This window comes from Oryctolagus cuniculus, chromosome 19 (assembly GCF_051225735.1).
Source record: "Oryctolagus cuniculus isolate XC-2025 breed Fujian yellow rabbit chromosome 19, ASM5122573v1, whole genome shotgun sequence".
Lineage (NCBI taxonomy): Eukaryota > Metazoa > Chordata > Mammalia > Lagomorpha > Leporidae > Oryctolagus > Oryctolagus cuniculus.
The window spans coordinates 52,506,338-52,525,891 of record NC_142885.1 but is presented as its reverse complement, the minus strand read 5'-3'; the positions used below and the strand labels follow the sequence as shown (position 1 = coordinate 52,525,891).

Here is a 19,554-nt window from a genome sequence, read left to right as displayed (position 1 = left end):
GCCCAAGCACTTGAACCATCTTCTACTGCTTTCCCAGGCCGTAGCAGAGAGCTGGATCGGAAGTGGAGCATCTGGGACATGAATGGGCACCCATATGGGATGCCGGCGCTGCAGGTGGCAGCTTTACCAGCTACACCATAGCACTGGCCCCAAATTAAAATCATTTCTAGCTTTACATATGCCTGCTCCTCAGCAGATGGTTGTGGGTCTTTAAGGATCCTTTACTCACATAGCAATAGAAATGACACGGGTGTCACTGTGAAAGGCCACCTTTAGTTTTTTGTTTTTGTTTTTGTTTTTTTTTTTAAGATTTATTTGTTTATGTTGAAAGTCAGAGAGAGAGGGGTGGAGACAGAGAGAGAGAGAGAGCTTTCATCTGCTGATTCACTCTCCAAATGGCCACAACAGCCAGGACTGAGCCAAGCCAAAGCCAGGAGCCAGGAGCTTCTTCCAGGTCTCCCAGGTGGTTCAGGGGCTCAAGCACTTGGGCCCTCTTCTGCTGCTTTCCCAGGCTCATTAGCAAAGAGCTGGATCATAAGTGGAGCAGCCAGGACACAAACCAGCACCCATATCGGATGCTGGAGTCACAGAAAGCCGCTTTACCCATTACGACACAAAGCCAGTAGAAGGCCATTTTTAGAACAGTTTATACCATTTATCGCTTTTTGGTCCTTATTTAGCCAGTAGAATTGGTTCAAGCTCCTCCCACCAGTAGGACAAAGAAATTAGAAGCCAGCCCTAGAGATGTAGCTGGACCAAACCTTGCAGAAGGACACAGATAACTTGGAAGCCATGACCGGCAGGGCCTTACCAGGGTGCCCAGGGTTTATCTTCGCTTTTCTTTCCTACTTTGATGAAGCATTGTGATGTTTGCCCCATTGGAGACTGCACAGAACTGGGACTTCCAGTCCACAACCTGCAAAACTGGTTTTATATTCATTGGAAAGCTGAATTGCTTTTCCAGTAAACTACTTTTCTCTCCCCGCTCCCCAGAAAGGTGAGGCCTTCTGACCCATCCTCTCTCCTCACCCTCGCCCCATGACCCACCTACACTTTCCCCATAGCCACAGGATCAGGCTGGGTTGCAGAAAGGACCCTCATGTGCACAGAGATTTCTTGCAAGGGATTTTGGAATTCTTGACCCAGCCACATGGGGCCAAGGTCACGTTCTCACAAGGGTCTCCTGCCCCTAGCCGAGTGTAAGCTGCCAATTCCAGTCATGACCCAGAACCCTGGTGGGACTGGGATTCTGCATCTTTTTCTTCTGTCTCCTCTGCTTGCATGTGCTTTGCGTAGGCCGCCGCTTAAATCCACGTGTCTGAGTCTGGTTTCTGATGCTTTAACAGAAAACCGGACACTGGATAATTTAGAAAGAATAAAGTTTATTTGGCTTATGGGGTTCTAGACACTGGGAAATCCAACAGCATGGCGTGGCACCTGCCCAGCTTCTGGTGAGGGCCCTCTGGCTGCAACAGCACATGGTGGAGGGTGTCACGTGATGAGACAGAGCAAACCTGCTGGCCTGGGACCCGCTTCCTCTTCTTATAAGCCACCAATGTCACCACGGGGGCCCGAGTTCATAAAGTCTGCTCATCTCCTCCTTGTGGAGGAAACAGTGGAATCTAGCCACCATTGGGTTCCCCAAATGCTCACTAGAGTGCGTGGGAAGCAGCCACATTTACATATCTCGTGTTGCCACATTCAGATCCACACTTCCATGAGCAAAGCAGATCAGCAACTTCAAAGGTTCAGATTGTTTCCTTTGGGCATATTTCAGAGGGTAATCATCCTGTGAAATTTCTTAAAAGAAAACAAAAGAAAAAGGTGTGCTGTTGTAATCAATTAAACTCATTGCGCTGACGATTTGAGCACTTCTGTCGATACACAACGCAAATGATCACTTTCAAGGTGGGTTCAGAAGTTCCAGATGCATGCTTTAGACCACCAGGGACAAACTCACCCCTGATGTTTGTGGGGTCAAATGGAAACCCCCAGGCCATACGTGGAGATAAATCCCCTGAAAACATACTACACCCACACTCAGAACCCCAGTGCCCGCTCCCCTGGGATTATGCGTGGGCCCCAGGAAGTCTAGGTGGCCAGCGACCCCTCCCCAACACCTGAATAAACAAACGAGCAAGCAAACACAGCATTGCAGAGTTTTGCACTTGGAGCTGAGCACAGCCGTGCAGTGGCAAATAGGAACGGCTGGATTTCAATCAGCCAGAAAAACTCCCCGTGACTGTGCAGGCGGAAGCCTACACTGAGTACTGTGGCCTAAGCTGGGAGCCTCCCAGGACCGGAAGGAGCTCCTGCTCCACCCCTGCCTCCCCTGAAGGCACCATCAATCACTCACTCAGCGTCTAAGACCCAGCACGGCTGTCACTTCTGTCTCCTCTTCCTCACAGCCCACGGCTGGTCCATCAGCAAATGCTGACTTCGCCTTCAAAATGTACAGTGTGAGAGGTCTTCAAAGACTTCACACAAGATGTATATTATGAAAAAAAAAAAACTATGCATGGACTCAAAATAAGTGTCTTGCATCACAATAAACTCATCTTGTAAGCCCATTTTTGCACATTTTGAAGTGCATTCGTGCATCCTGAATCTGACTCCTCGCAGGTGGGCGCCTCAGGTCAGCCAGCACGGGGTTCTAGGCAATCTGGGGCCCCGGATCATTGCAGCCCTACTGCTCCCCCGCCCCCTGCCTTGGTGATAGTGCGGTCCCACAGGACTCTAGGCTCCAGGTCCCCATTGCTGCACCAGGCATCAATGAGCAACACACAAATTCAAAGGCAAGTGGTCAAGATTCTTAAGAGCGTGACTGCAGAGGGTCAAGGCCAGGCGGGCTTCTGAGAACAGGGCTCCAAACAACTACCATGGGCTCAGCATAGACGAGGCTCAGTTCTCCGACTTGGGCTCTGCCTGCCCCCGGGCAACACCCACGCCAGGGCGGGTGGCCTGAGGGCTGGCTGGGTGCAGGCGGAAGCTTCTCTCCTTCTCTCCACAGGGGCCGTGAGGGCCTCCAGCGTCTTCCCCATCCTCAGCGTCACGCTGCTGTTCTTCGGCGGGCTCTGCGTGGCGGCCAGCGAGTTCCACCGCAGCAGACACAACGTCATTCTGAGCGCCGGCATCTTTTTTGTCTCTGCAGGTGAGTGTCTGACTCCAGCCTGGAGCATTTCACAGACACCAAATGGAAGCCAAAGCCACGGCGTGGCCAGAGCAGAGCTATCCAGGGTTCCCTCCTGGTTGCAAAATTCAAGTTGTGCTGAAGATAAGAATTGTCAGAATCAAAAATGTTCAGGTCTAGCTAAGGGTTGGGTGAAGGTAAGACAAGGAGGAGAGAGGGCGGCAGGGTCCGGGGAGAGAGAAGTGGATTAATGAGAGAATACACACGAGAGGAGAGTGAGCACAGGTGGTTTGTATAACGGAGAGATGCATTTGGATTGTTCTGCTTTTTAATATTGATTTATTTAAGAAAGAGAGAGAGAGGCCAGCATTGTGGTGCAGGAGGTTAAGCCCCAACTCATGATGCTGGCATCCCATATGGTTCAATTCCTGGCTGTTCCACTTCTGATCCAGCTCCCTGCTAATGCGCCTGGGAAAGTAGCAGAAGATGGCCCAAGTGCTTGGGCCCCTGCCACCCATGTGGGAGACCCAGATGGAGTTTCTGGCTCCTGGTTTCAGCTTGACCCAGCTCCAGCCATTACGGCCATTTGGGGAGTGAACCAGCGAATGGAAGATCTCTCTCTGTCCTCTCTCTCTCCCCCTCTCTTATAACTCTGCCTTTCAAATAGATGAATAAACCTTCAAAATAATAATAAAATAAAAAGACACAAAGAAAGAAAGTCCCTCTCTGCCGGTCCATACCCCAAATGCCCACAATGAGCCTGGGCTAGGGGCCAAAGTCAGTTCCCAGAAACTCAGTCCAGGTCTCCCACATGGGTGGCAGGGATTCAACCACCTGACCCATCCCCTGCTGCCTCCCAGAGTGGGCATTAACTGGAAGCTGGGAACTGGGACTCGAACCCACGAACTCCAGCTGATATATACAATGCTGGCGTCCCAACAGGCAGTTTAACTACTAGGTCAGGCCCCGCCCCCTCATTGTTTGAAAGGACTCCTCTGGCCCCTGGAGATGCATGCTTGCCACTTGGCTATTATGCAGGGTTTTTCGCGTGCACAAAGAGGCCCAGCGCCCCGAGAGGACCAGCAGCCTCCCAAGCTCTCCGGGAGGACTTCATAGTTGACACGAGCAGACAAGAGGAGACAAGGTCTTCAGGAAAAAGGGCCCTGGGCTCTGCCTCCTCTCTCACCCTTTCATCTCCATCCCTCCTGCGGTCTCCGTCTTCCTCTCCCTCCTCTGGGTCTCTGAGCTTCCTTTCATCTCTTCCACATCTCTTTCCGCTCCGCCCCTCTCCAGGAAGATCAGTGCCCTGTGGATGGAATGCCACGGCGCAGCAATGAAGCAGGCAGGGTTGGGGGAGACTTGGCCTCGACTCGGGTGACAGTTTTCAGCTTTTGCACCAGACAGCTGTCGCCCCTCACCTGGGGATGAGCCCTTCCAAGACCCTGCTCTCTGTGGATGCCTGCAGTGCAGACAGTACGGAGCCCTATTGATGCTAGTTTTCTTCAGGAAGTTCGTGGAGGGGTGGGTGTTTGGCCTAGCAGTTAAGAGGCCCCTTGGGATGTCTGAGTCTCCAATCCTAGTGCCTGGGTTCCAGCTCCCTGCTAATGTGCGTCCCGGGAGCTGCAGGTGATGGCTTAAGTAGTTGAGTCCCCACCACCCACGTGGGAGACCTGGGTTGAGTTCCCTGCTGCTGGCTTCAAGCCTTGAATGGTGCTGTTGTGGGCATTTGCCAGGGTAGAGGGTGTTAACCTGTGGATGAGAGTCCTCTGCCTGTCTCTACCTTTTGAATGAATAAGTGAATAAATGAATGCATTTTAATTTTCTGGGAAAATGGAATTATAAGATGCTTGGGTACAAAAAAAAAAGACCTAAAATCCAAACAGTTTTTCTCATAATACACAATCTTTCGTGAACTTTTGGAAGACTCTTCATATGCATGGATTGCAAAACATTTTTGCACCAAAATGAATTTATCTTTCCATTCCATTTGCAACAGACATTTTGAAACATTTTCTTTGGGACAAACCTATGATAAAGTTTAATGTATAAATTAGGGGTAGCAAGAAATTAACAACAATCAGGAATAATCAAGCAGAGCAATGACAAGAATATCCTGTCACGAAAGTCATCTAAAACGTATGGATTGCTTCTTTCTGGAATTTTCCATGTAATGTTTTCAGACCAGGTTGCCCTCAGCAGCAAAACTGAGCAGGTGGGCAGGGGCCTGCTGTAATGACAGGCTAGTTCATGGGAGGGGGGGGGGACAATGGAGGAGAGGGTTTAGGGATCAGTAACAGGGCTTGCCTTTCTGGATTTGAGCCCTGACTCCGCCTCTGGGGCCTTGGGAAATGTTACCGACTCCCGACAAGTTGGTTTCATCAACCAACTATAACATGGAAGATAATAGCAATACCAACTTCACAGGGTTGTTGGAAGGAGACTGAATAGAGGAAAACACTATGTTATTTTTAAAGCAACCACAGCACAGACCCCAAGGCTGCAGCCCAAAGCCCTGGCCCCTCCGAGACTGTGGCTGAAGTTCCTTCCCCTTCTGTGAAACGAGGAAGTGACACTGCATCCGGGTCCCTGAGCAGGCAACAGAGCAGGGAGGAAGCCACCATGCAGCTCGGGAGGCAGGTGGTCAGCCTGAGGGCGGTGCCCCCTGCCCGTGCTCTGTGTGGCCAGATGTTAACAGCTGGCAACATCAGGGACCCGTGCGGCTTTGAAGCGTGAGCGCGTCTCCGTCACCAGTGGCCCCATCCTCGGCTCTGGCTGGCCCAGAGGATCTGTCCCACTGTTGTGCTGATGTGACAGATTTCTAGGAACAAAAGGAGATCATTATTTTGTCCCCCGAGGGGCTAGTTAGAGAAGAGCATGTCACCAGCAGCTTTGTTCTGGAGAGGGGTGCTGTGAGGGACGGGAGCGGGTGGATTAGACACACGGGAACTAGAAAGGAGGTGAGACAGAAGAGAAAACTCAGAGGTGAGGCAGAAGGCGGGGGTCTTATCCGGGACCCCTCCATTAACCTCCCTAACAAATCCTGACAGTCTCAGTTTTTCCTCCTGTAGAACGAGAAACTCATCACTCTCCAAGGCGCCTTTTGGCTCGGCTATAGTCAGCTTTGTGTTTTCAGGCACGCCACCACCAACTCCTTGTTGAGCACCTGCTGTGGGCCAGGCCCTGTACACAGTGCGCAAGAGCATGAAACCAAGAGCTATGAAACTCAAGAGCTATGAAACCAAGCTGCTTGTTATGAAATCTTGACTCCAACTGCCTTGGTCTTCCCATCTGTAAAATGGGGGAGATAACAGCCCTACCTCTTGAGTCTCTTAAGAGGATTCGACGAGTTGGTATAGTAAAGAACCTAAAGGGTGTGATAAATAGGCAATAGCTGCTTTCCTGTACATTGCACCATTGAATCCTCATGCCAACACCGTCATTCCCTCATTGAACAAACCATGCACTGTGCTCTTGCTATGACTCAGGCTCTGGGCTAGGAGCTGCAGCCATAGCAATAAACAAGACAAGTGTAGCCCCTGCCCTCGGGGAGCATAGTGCTGAGACGCCAGTGGATGAGACAAAGTAATTATTCACTCACATCTCGTAGCTACTGAAACCTAGATCCACCGCACCTAAGAGTCCTGGGTTCGAATTCGACTGACCATTTCCTAGTTGAGCCAACGTGGGAAGTTCCTCATGTGTCTCAGTTCGCCCAACTGAGAAAGGGGAGCCACGTTTTGAAAAGCCGGCCTGTTTGCTGCAGTTAACTGAGATGGCGCTTTCTATAAAGACGTTGCGCCGTGCCTGGCACAGAGCAGATAATAGGCACCTCATTTCACTCCCTGTATCCTTCAGCCTAGACTGGCGGCGGAGCCTCTCTTTGAACCTTTCCCACCTCCTCCCCCATCAAAACCTCCTTTTCAGGTTTCTCAAATTTTCCCAGCAAAATTTCCCTGCTGGCAGAGCAGGAGACAACATGGCTCCTGGGAGTTGAGGGGGGGGCGGCATCACCAGCAGCCTCCTTCCGTGAGCCGAAACATCTTGGAAGTCTGCCTCTCGTTTAACTTAAAAATTCATGTGAATTCTGATTTCTCCTTCTTATTATATCCATGTTCATTTTAATATAAAAGAATGTGTCTTCCCTACTAATCTTCAAGCCAAATTGACACTCCAGGAAGAGGAGCCGTTTTTCATCCTGTGGTTTCTTGCAGCCTGACACAGAGCGGGATGTGTCAGCCCCCATAGGAAGAAACAGCTCTGTGGCGAGAACCTGCTGCCTGCCTGCTGATTGCCTGGGCCGGGTACAGTCAAGAGGAGACAGATGCAGACCCTGGCCCTGCCCTGGGAGGGCCAAATCTCCCCTAAAGGATGACCAGCAGTCACATTAGAAATATCACGCTATGACATGCTTTTAAACCTTTAGTTGTTTGATTCTGGGGAGATCTGGGAGACACCCAGAAGGAATATAGAATGTTCAGGAACAGGAAGGAGGACTTGATTTTTAAAAAATGATTTATTTATTTATTTGAAAGAAAGAGTTACAGAGACACAGAGAGAGAGATCTTCCATCCACTGGTTTACCCTCCAAATGGCCTTAACAGCTGGGGCTGGGAGCTTCATCCAGGACTCCCATGTTTGGGTGCAGGAGTGGTCTTCCCGCTCTCTAGGGAATCAATTCTTCTCTACCGGGCTGAGTGGGTGGGGAACTGATTCTTTAGGCCTTGTCTAGTGGGGAGAACAGCATGGCGTTCCCAATTCCTGATGCCCACACAGCGGCTCATGCAGACCATTAACTGATTCTACACAGATAAAAAGCCTAGGTAAGCTACTGCCCCTTCCTCATGGGTTCACGAGTGCTCCGAAATGCAGCTCTAGACCCACGGATGAGGGTTCTTCAACAAGCTCCTAGAAAATCGAGGACAAGACAAGTATATGTTGGTGCGTGTGTTAGCCTCCCGTTTCTCTAAGACACCTGAGAGACGCTACTTAGGAGAGAAGGTGTATTTCAGCTTGCAGCTGGGATGGTCACAGTCCAAGATCAGGTGTACGCTCTTACCTGTGGATGCTGGGTGGCAGAACACACACAGAGGAAGGTTCCCATGGCAAAGCAGGAAGCAGAGGGCGACATAGGGAGCAGAGGGCGACACAGGGAGCAGAGGGTGACGGGGGAGCAAGCTTGTCACCAACCCTCTCTTGAGAATGATCCCCTATGACTTCCCACTAGACCCACCTCCCAGATGTGACTATTGGATCCAGTCTGCAGCCTTGACCCACTAACCTTAATCTGTTAACCACTGGTGTAAGACTCTGGGGTTTAAACATCTGCATGGGTTTGAGGAATTAAGTGTGGTTCAAACCAAGATGGCCAAAGACTTCGAAATCTATGCATAGCTTTTTCATGAACATTCCCAAGAGACCTCGTAGGCATGGTTTTCACATTTTTTTCTGCACCCAAATCAAAATATTTTAACTCCATTTTCCACTAGACAGCTCCACTTGGAGTCTCTGCGTACCAGCGCTTCCCTTGTCCTTAAACCTGGGCTCTCTGCTGTCTCTTGTCTTAGCTCAAGAAGCCACCAGCCTCCCAGTAGCCCAAGCTAGAACCCTAGGAAACTTCTCAGTTGCTTTTCTCACACTGAAGTCAACAGGCTCACTCTCAGCCAATTTCAGATCCAGCCTGAGTGTCAAGCCCGTCTTCAAAGCGAGGAGCTCAGCCTTTCTCTCTGCCTTTGCTCCTGGGCCATCTCACTGTGTCTCGGGTAGATCCCTTACTGTATGTTGCCGTAATTGCATTCCCGTGTCAATCTCTCCCACTAATGATAATGAATTCAAGCGCGAGGACCTGAATCTCATTCATTTTCACTTCCTCGTGCATTAATGCCAAAGATTAGGTGTTGATGGGACGGAGCGCTTCTAAGGGGAGATAAATGCTTGGGAGCTCCTCCACACTCGCTGTCAGGGCGCCGGCGTTAGCTGAATGCCAGGCACCTGGGTCCCGGCATCAGCATCTTCGCTTCCCCAGAGCGAGACCTCAGCCGTGGGGTTTCCCAGCCAGCGTCCCTTCTCCTCTCCCCATTTTCCTCTCAATACAAGGACAATGTCATTTTCCAAAAACTTTTGGAAGCCCCTCGTATTCGGTAACCTGCCAGTTACCTCCGGGATTGATAAAACAGGTGTCTTTTTTTTTTTTTTTAATTCCCTCCTCTTAGGGTTAAGCAACATCATCGGCATCATAGTGTATATATCGGCCAACGCCGGAGACCCCGGGCAGCGCGACTCCAAGAAAAGCTACTCCTACGGCTGGTCCTTTTACTTCGGAGCCTTCTCCTTCATCATCGCGGAGATCGTGGGCGTGGTCGCCGTGCACATCTACATAGAGAAACATCAGCAGCTCCGCGCCAAGTCCCACTCGGAGCTCCTGAAGAAATCCACCTTCGCCCGCCTCCCGCCTTACAGGTACAGATTCCGGCGGCGGTCAAGTTCCCGCTCCACGGAGCCCCGCTCGCGAGATCTGTCCCCCATTAGCAAAGGTTTCCACACCATCCCCTCCACCGACATATCCATGTTCACCCTCTCCCGGGACCCCTCCAAGATCACCATGGGGACCCTCCTCAACTCCGACCGGGACCATGCTTTTCTACAGTTCCACAACTCCACGCCCAAAGAGTTCAAAGAGTCGCTGCACAACAATCCCAACAGGCGCACCACGCCCGTCTGAACTGACCTCTGACCTCTGACCTCTGCCCCGTCCTGCCTCGGGAGGCGCGCACGCGCGTGCGTGCGTGCGTGCGCAGAGATGTCGCTGAGGTTGCATGGCATGGTCCTCGTGATGGTATTAATTTTTTTTTGCAAAGAATGAAACCAAATGGACTCAGCCCTCGCCCGCCTGGGCCCCTGGCCCTCCAGGTCCTGGCCCCTCCATGCCTCTCTCACTCCTCGGACCCAGCCCTTCGTGTCGACCCCCTCTCTCTGTGTATCTGTGCCACATGTCCCCCCCGCCCCCCACCTCTTCCTTCTGTGCCGGGAGGACCTCCGCATTCCCCCCTCCCTGGGAGAGGACCCTACTCCGAGGCATGGGTCGGCGGCCGGGTTGGGGGCGAGGGGGATTTCTGAATCCCCATCAGGTGCGTGCATAGCTGTCCTCATCGTCCACTCCCACAAATCCTCAGGAAACCAACCGCCCAGGAGGCCCTGAGGGAGGCGTTCACCTTTCCATGTTAGACAAACATGACCAGAAATCAAAGATGTCAGAGCCCCCGAAGCAGCTAATGTAATAAGCACTTATGTTATTAAAGGTTCTGCCTTGTTGTAACCAACCGACCTGGGGGTGCTTTGTGTCTTCTGGGTGCTTCCCCCTGCCCCGCCGACAGACCTGGCTCTTGTCTGTCTTGGAAGCCGAACTTGGCTCATCTGGGCTCTAGCCTCCAGGAGGGAGCCGCCCAGACCCCCAGGAATGTTAGGGTCCCTCTGGTCCTCCACTGGAGCCCCGGGAGGCTGCCAGGGTGGGTGTTCCACACCGAAGTTCTAGCACGCAGGAGCTGTGGGAGCTTGGGCGGGTCCCCCAGGCAAGCTCATATCCTCAGTCTCGGCTTCTAACCTCACCCGACCCTGGAACCATCCCCAAAAGCCCCACCTCCAACCACCCCCCCGACACACACACACACTGGGGGTTAGGGCTTCCCCTCAGGCAGCTGAGGGAGGAGGTGCAGAGTCCAGTCCGTGGCAAGCACTGGTGCAGGTAGAGGATCGCCCAGTGGGAGCAGTTCCACAGGGGCAGGGAGTAGATGCATTTTGCACCCCTCTGTGGGCCCTGCAAGGAGCGAGTGGAACAACTCACGGATATTTGTTAGTATGAGCGTGAGAAATATGCACCTGTGCCCGCAGTGCCTGCCCCGGGGTGTTTCTGGCATATCCCCAGCACTGCACAGTTCCAAAGAGCTTCCCTCCTGAGGACTCCAGCCGCTGCGGGAGGCAGGGGCAGGGTCTCAAGAGCTCATCTTTACCTAACTCTGTGCCACACATGGTACCTCCCTGACTCCTGAGCAACCATGAACTAGATCTTGCCACCATCTTCATTTCCCAGAGAGGCAACTGAAGCAAGAGACATCGTGTGACTCGCTCAGGTTTTATTTTATCTTTTTTTTTTTTAAGATTTATTTTATTTATTTGAAAGGCAGAGTTACAGAGAGATGTAGAGACAGAGAAAGAGAGGGAGAGGTCTTCCATCCACTGGTTCACTCCCCAAATGGCTAGGCCAATCCGAAGCCAGGAGCCAGGAGCTTCTTCCAGGTCTCCCACGCAGGTACAAGGGCCCAAGGACTTGGGCCATCTTCTACTGCTTTCCCAGGCCACAGCAGAGAGCTGGATTGGAAGTGGAGCAGCTGGGACTTGATCTGGCGCCCATATGGGATGCCGGCACTTCAGGCCAGGGCTTTAATCCGCTGTGCCACAGCACCAGCCCCTATTTTATCTTTTAAGATTCATTTATTTATTTGAAAAGCAGAGTTACACAGAGAGAGGGAGCGACAGAAAGAGGGAGAGAGAGAGCTTCTACCTGTCGGTTCACTGCCCAAATGGCCACAATAGCTGGGGTTGGGCCAAGCAGAAGCCAAGAGCCTGGAACTCCATCTGGGTGGAAGGGGTCCAAGCACTTGGGCCGTCTTCTGCTGCTTTCCCAGGTGCGTCAGCAGGGAGCTGGATGGAAAGTGGAGCCGCCTGGACTTGAACTGGTACCAGCTGTACCACAATGCCTGGCCCTGCTCAGATGTTATGAACAGATTTTATAAAACAGAAGTCCTGAGAAACTAGTGACTTACCACACTCACACTAATGGTGAATTTTATCACGAAGTGCGTATTATGATCAATTAGTTCCTTTCAACACAAAAGAGCCATTGCATGCAAATACGGCATATATCACAGGATCTCATTTAATCCTCAAAACAACCACAGGGTGCAGAAATTATCACCTCCCTTCTGGGAGTGAGGATGCAGTGTCCTGGATGCTGACAGGCAGAGGTGGGACTTGACAATCTCCGGGCCTCCGCTCCCGTTGCACCAGCATTTTTCAAACGGTCAGCTACTTGAGTATAACTCTTGGGAGGTCTTCCACGTCCACAGATGACAGCAACAATTATCTACCTAATGTTCTCCTTTGTACTGACTTGCCTTCTCCTTCTATAAATATATTTGGAAAGTGAACTTTACATCACAGGTGTAAAATGAAGCCTGGAGTTACTTACCATAAGCACACAGTAGCTGGGAAAATAAACATGATAGAAACAAAGCCATCGGGCTGGATTTGACCTGTTGCTTGTCCCCAGCGGAAAGCCAGCTGCTTCCGCTTTGCGTAAAAAATGTCTAAGCCAAGTGCTAGAGAAGTGTGAAAGATGCAATTCGAGCCCCAAAAGAGGTTGCTTCTCTTGGCTTACCCAGACCGAAGGAGAACCAGAAAGGGAATACCTTTCTCACCGTGCCAGCTGGTGCTCCGTGGGAGAATGGCCAAGCACCCTGAGGTTCACTTCCTCCGACTCTCAGGGAAAGGGAACTCCAGCCCGAGAGGGAAGCGTCTGAGAGCTGAGGATACTCCCAAAAGTTCCTGGAAAATGGAATTAAAACATAAATTTGTGGGGCCGACGTTGTGGCATAGCAGGTAAAAGCCACCGCCTGCAGTGCCGGCACTCCATATGGGCACTGGTTCTAGTCCCGGCTGCTTCACTTCCGATCCAGCTCTCTGCTATGGACTGGGAAAAACAATAGAAGATGGCACAGGTCCTCGGGCCCTTGCACCCAAGTGGGAGACCCCGAAGAAGCTCCTGGCTTCGGATCGGCACAGCTCCGCCCATTGCGGCCAATTGGGGAGTGAACCAGCGGATGGAAGACCTCTCTGTCTGTCTCTCTGTCTCTCTCTCTCTCTCTCTCTCTCTCTGCCTCTCCTTCTCTCTGTATAGCTATGACTTTCAAATAAATAAATAAATTTTAGGGGCACAGTGGGTTTACACCCTGGCTTGAAGCACCAGCATCCCATATGGGCGCCAGTTCTAGTCCTGGCTGCACCTCTTCTGATCCAGCTCTCTGCTATGGCCTGGAATAGCAGTAGAAGATGGGCCAAGTCCTTAGGCCCTTGTACCCACGTGGGAAACCTGGAAGAAACTCCTGGCTCCTGGCTTAAGATTGGTGCAACTCCGGTCATTGCAGCCATCTGGGGAGTGAACCAGTGGATGGAAGACCTCTCTATGTCTACCTCTCTGTGTAACTCTGTCTTTCAAATAAATAAAATAAATCTTTTTAAAAAATAAAATTTAAATAAAGATTTATTTTAAAAACATAAATTTGTTTTGACACAAAAATAATTTTAATCCATGCGTAATTTTTCTATAATATGAATTTCTTTAAATTTTCTTGTATTTATTTAAAAGGCAGAGAGAATAGAGAGAGGGAGAGATGCCGACAGAGAGAGATTTTCCATCCACCAGTTCACTCCCCTATCGTTGCAACAGCCAGGGCTGGACCAGACCGAAGCCAAGAGCCTGGAGCTCCACTCCAGTTCCCCACACAGGTGCAGGGGCCCCAGCATTTGGGCCATCTTTTGCTGCTTTCCCAAGCACATTAGCAGGGAGCCGGATGGGAAGTGGAGCAGCCAGGACTGGAACCAGCACTCTGATATGGGATGCTGGCATCACTGGTAGGCTTAGCCTGTGGTGCCACCATGCCAGCCCCCCATAATATGAATTTTTAATGAAGTTTTTGAAGACACCTCTCCACCTTTAGATGGTGGACATGGGATGGGAAGGACCAGTATCTAGCTGCCTTGGGAACAGGGAGATTTTCAAACAAAGTGTCTGGTGACAAGATCTGGGATGGAGAGAAAGCTACCAGGGCCTTGCCTAGCTAAGCTCTAGCCCCAGAAGCCACGTGTTAAGTCCCTTCTGCAAAGGTTAGAGAGCAGGAGGGGAGAAATGGACGCTGATCCCTGGGAAAATCCCCCTGCCCCCTCGAGACCAGCTCCACGCAAGGTTCTGGCACAGGGAGCCTCAGAGTATCTTTGAGAGCATCTTTTTTTGTGTGTTTGTTTTTTTGTTTTGACAGGCAGAGTTAGACAGTGAGAGAGAGACAGAGAGAAAGGTCTTCCTTCCGTTGGTTCACCCTCCAATGGCTGCTGCGGCTGGCGGGCTGCGCCGATCCGAAGCCAGGAGCCAGGTGCTTCTCCTGGTCTCCCATGCGGGTGCAGGGCTCAAGCACTTGGGCCATCCTCCACTGCACTCCCGGGCCACAGCAGAGAGCTGGCCTGGAAGAGGGGCAACCGGGACAGAATCCAGCGCCCCGACTGGGACTAGAACACGGGGTGCCGGCACCGCAGGCAGAGGATTAGCCTAGTGAGCCGCAGCACCGACCTCAGAGCATCTTTGCTTGCAGACTGCTCAGCCACACCCAGCTGGCGGGCGTTGGATGAATACTAATATGACCACTTTGGGGTTGCAGATTGTCACTGAAATCCCTGTAAAGAGAGTTCCCATGCACCAGGCCACCTCCCTATGTGTCACACTGGGCCATGAACTCCACTGACTTTATCTCATTGAATCCTAACGCTTGTTCTCAACTTTCTCAAGTATCTTTTACTTATTTACATTCACTTTATTTGAAAGGCAGAGAGACAGACAGGGAAAGAGAGAGGTCTTCCATCTGCTGGTTCACTCTCCAGATGGCTGCAACAGTCAGGGCTGGGCCAGGCTGCAGCCGGAGACTGGAACTCAATCTGAGACTCCCATGTCGGGGGGCAGTGGCCCAAGTAGCTGAGTCCACCTGCTGCTTTCCAGGGAAGCTGGAGCCAGAAGTGGAGGAGCCGAGACGCAAAGCCAGGCACTATGCAATATGGGACACAGGTGCTTCAAACAGTGTCTACCCACTGTGCCAAACACTCGCCCCGACCCTAATCTGCAAAGGAGATGTTGCTGTTGAACCCGCCCTGCAAGCAGACAGCGAGCAGGCACACGTACCCATGGCCGCAGCCTCCACAGCCTCTGTGGTCGCAACTTGCCAAGCTTGCTTCGTTGAGCTTCTCAGAACTCTGACTCCACCGCTGAGGTCTCCGTCTCCTTCTCCCTCGTTTAAATGCAGCTCACTTACTTCTGGACCGTCAGCATCCTTCTTCCAGCCTCAAGACCAGAACCCCTGGGTATCGCTCTCATGCTTATTTAATGTGCAGCCCCTGGCACTGATCTTTTGCCAAGTTATGTCTCTATCTTTCCAAATGAGAGAGGTAGCTTGGTAAAACATTTAAGCATACAAACTCCGCTCAGATTTGAATCCAAGCTCTGCGTTTATCAACCGTTAAGATCTTTGGTAAGTCTTCCTGGGCCTCAAACTCCCCATCTGTAAAATGGGCACGATAAATAGTACTAACTCCATAAGTTCGCAGTGAGGATTACATGGACTTGATTATTCTTAAACCCCTGGAGGGAGACTTGAAACATAGTAAGTACTATGTAAATGTTAACTCTTACTGCTTTTTAAAGATATTTATTTGTTTGAAAGAAAGAGTTATAGAGGGAGAGAGAGAGTAAAAAAGATCTTCCATCTACTGGGTCACTCCCCAAATGGCAGCAACGACAGGGCTGGGCCAGGCCTAAGCCAGGAGACAGGAACCAGGAGTCAGGAGCTTCATCTGGGTCTCCCACATGGGTGCAGGGGCCTAAGGACTTGGGCCATCCTCTGCTGCTTTCCCAGGAGCATTAGCAGGGAGCTGGATCGGGAAGTGGAGCAGCCAGGACTTGAACCGGCAGCAATATCAGTGTCACGGGCAGCAGTTTAACCCACTACACCCAGCACGCACCCTAGCTGTCATTATTTAATACAGTTCTCAGATTTATATTTTTCCTGGTTGCTCCCGACCCAGAGGATCTGATTTTCCAGATCTGGTCATTCTACGCCTCTACTCTAATTAGGCTAGTGCCTGCCAAATCACACTTACTCCCAATTCTCTGCCTTTGCAAATAAGCTTTAGCCCTGCTGTTTTCCCTTGTCCTCTCCAAACCCTACCAACCCTCTCTGGCCAAGCTCAAGTCTCATGCTTTCCACGAAGTCTTTAGTGCCTGCCCGGTCCACACAGTAGCTCATTTCCTGGCGTTCATTAATTCATTCATTCATCCAGTAGTTATCAAGTATCTATAATGTGATAGAAATTATTATAATCTCAACATATACCAGAGTACTTGAGAAATATGGAATTAGTAGAAAATGGAATTAAGAGATAAGTTTAGGGACGGGCGTTTGGCCTTGTGGCTAGGACACTGCTTGGGAGACCTGCATTCCATATCAGAGCGCCTGGGCTGGAGTCACAGCTCTGCTCCCTGTCTCAGCTTCCTGCTACTGTGCACCTCAGGAGGCAGCAGGGTGAAGGCTCAAGTAGTTGGGTTCCTGCCACCCATGTGAGAGACCCAGTAGGGTTCCAGGCTCCTGGCTTCTGCCTGATCCAGCCCTGGATGTTGTGGGCATTTGGGGAGTGAACCAATGGATAGAAGACTCTGTGTGTGTGTGTGTGTGTGTGTCTTTCTCTCTCTCTCTCTCTCTCTGTCTGTCTCTCTCTCTCTCTCTTTCTCTCTATTAAATTAGCTCTCTGAATTCCATCTGTGGAAATCTCTCCTTAAGGACTGGCATCACTGCCTGTTGCATCCACAGTCCCTGGTAGGTGGCTATGACCAAGTTCTGGCCATGACCCTGCCCCCAGCCACAGGGGGTGGATGACAAGTTTGAGCAGCCAATCCACTCTCAGGGTAGCCAGTGGCCTAGGATTTATGACTGCACTCAAATGATATGCTCAGCCAATCAGAGACTCTCTACCAGGAATTGTAACTGAGAGACACAGACGGCAATTGGTAGTTGGATATGGGGAGCAGAACGGAAAGGATACGGGGGGAGCAGGACCAGGGAAGTAGTGGACCAAATGCAAGTGAACGTGATAAAAAAAAAATGTGTAGTAAAGAGGGCAATGCTACACAGGCTTCCCGTCGTGTCACATAGGTATCCTAAGTTTTCAATGGGCTCCAAGGTCTTGCATTATTGAAAGCATGCCGGGCTTTCTTTCTTCTTCCAACCTGCAAACCAGTCCTGTGGTCTTCCCTTTTCAGTTCCTTGATCAGAACAAACACGTCTCTGCCTCAGGGCCTTTGCATTTGCAGTTCCTGCTGCTTGCATGTTCCTTCAGCTCTTTATATGGTTGGCCCTTCTCGTTCTTCAGGTCCTTCCCCAGTTCTCTAAAGTAGATGGCCTGTTACTCTTTGCTCTACTCTACTTTCTCCCTTGATAGCTCAGAATTGGGCGGTTTTCTATTTTGTATGTATTTGTTTACTTAGCTGTTATAGGGATCCCCATGCGAATAAGGTTCTTTAGCGTCATGGTCTCCATTGTATCCTTCCTGCCTAATACAGAGCGGAGCTATTCCCCTGGAAGATACTCAAATAGCATCCAGAAGGAAGGAGATTGCAGTAGAAGCTGTTTAGAGCAAAGCAAAAACATCACAATGGAGAAGAGAATGGCCCCTTGGTTTCTAACAGCTCCCCTGTCCCACTGCCCAGAGGCCCAGCTGTATTTCAGTTGTGGTTGGCCGATCCCACAGGTGTGTTTTCTGTTTCTCTAACAATTCTCTTTCCCGTCAGCCATCCTCCAGTGGGTCTCTGTTCTTTGTTACTGGGCGAACATGCCCTAGAATCTATGTCTCCCCGAAGTGGAGAATAGCCAGCCACAGGCTGGCAGCTGAGAGGGTCTCTTAGAGACAGCAGGATGACCAGGCCACAGTGGTATTTATTCAGGTAGTTTGGAGGAAATCAGAACCTCAAGCCAGATCTGCTTCAGAAAGAGCTAAGATGGGCTGGCGTTGGGTTCCGTGGGCTAAGTTGCACCTGCACTGCAAATCAGAATGCTGGTTCAAGTCTTGGCTGCTCCGCTTCTGATCCAGCTTCCTGCTAATGCACCTGGGAGAGCAGAGGAGGATGGTCCACGTGCTTGGGCCCCTGTCCCACAAGGGAGAGCCAGCTGGCGCTCCAGGTTCCTGGCTTTGGCCTGGGCTGCCCCAGCTATTGTAACCATTTAGGAAGCCAACTAGTGGATGGAAGGTATCTCCCTCTCTCTCTCTCTCTCCCCCTTCTCTTTCTCTCCTTCAAATAAATAAATAAATCTGGAAGGAAGGAAGGAAGGAAGGAAGGAAGGAAGGAAGGAAGGAAGGAAGGAAGGAAGGAAGGGAGGGAGGGAGGAAGAAAGAAAGAAAGAGAGAGAAAGAGAGAGAAAGAGAAAGAAAGAGAAAGAAAGAGAAAGGAAGAAAGGAAGAAAGGAAGAAAGAAAACAAAAAAAACAAATCAAGAGGCAGGGTGTGAGGGCTTCTGTATATGGTTGGTCTTAATCAAAGACTTAATCAAATCATACACAAATCGATCAGTGGGAGGGGAGGAGTGGGAAAAGAGAGTCAAAGTCAAAATCTTTGGAATTTGGCTGCATGTCATGGCTTTTGGTTCTGGTACACAGTGTGGTGACTATGGTTAATAACAGAATATTGCACATTTTGAAATTGCAAAGAAAGTAAATTTCAAACGTTTTCACTACACAAAAAGTATTTGAGGTGATGGTTATGTTAGGTAGCTGTATTTAGCACATTGTATTCATAAATGACACCATTGCTTTGTATCATGAATTTACACAATTCTAAATTTCAATTTACAAATTTAAAAAGTAAGTGGTGAAAATACTGATGAAGAGATGATGAAAATAAATTTTTTTAAAATTTATAAAACCAAAGGCAGTTTTGAGCTGATAATCTGGACTTCACGGACTCTTATCTGATGATTTAGGTAAAACGCTATTTGGTGCAAGTAACATTGAACTCTGAGTCAACTAGCTCATATTAGGCAGACAGGTTCTCTGTCACAGGAAATAACTCCAGATTCTCAGGTGCTTCAAACAATCAATCCTTTTTGTTCCCCTTTGCTCACATAAAGACCAATGCAGGAGATCCTGGCGGAGCGGCACTTCGGAGTGGCTCTGCTCCAACCAGTGACTCAGAGGCCCACGCTGCTCCTGCCCTGTCATTCTGCCATCGTGGGCTTCAAGGGTGTCCTGGTGTCACCCACCTGGCAGATGTGGAGGAGAAGGACGGGCGGTATTGAGATGGTGAAGGATCAGACACAGAAGCTGAATTCCTTTGTCCCAGAAGTAACCCACTTCATGTCGCACTCCATTTGGTAAAAATGAATCCACACGGTGCTGGAAATGTCACTCATGCCTGGGGAGGTGCTTCCAAGTAATAACTCCACGTTACATAAGAAGTTCCTTCTATATGATCTTCAGCAGGAGACTTCTCCTCTCCACCATACAACTTAAATAAGAAAAGTGTACCTCCTGGGGCCAGCGCTGTAGTGTAGCACATAAAGCCACTAC

The 19,554-nt window shown here is 50.4% G+C and overlaps 1 protein-coding gene across 1 annotated transcript in view; it reads left to right on the top strand.

Annotated features, from left to right (window-relative positions):
• The window catches only part of CACNG3 (calcium voltage-gated channel auxiliary subunit gamma 3), a 98,869-nt gene extending 88,423 nt beyond the window's left edge, over nucleotides 1-10,446 (top strand). Inside the window, exons 3-4 of the mRNA XM_002711827.6 lie at nucleotides 3,011-3,151; nucleotides 9,340-10,446. Of these exons, the coding sequence (XP_002711873.1) occupies nucleotides 3,011-3,151; nucleotides 9,340-9,848 (650 nt within the window). The 3' untranslated portion in view covers nucleotides 9,849-10,446. The remainder of the gene's footprint in view (nucleotides 1-3,010; nucleotides 3,152-9,339) is intronic.
• The last annotated feature ends 9,108 nt before the right edge of the window (nucleotides 10,447-19,554 follow it).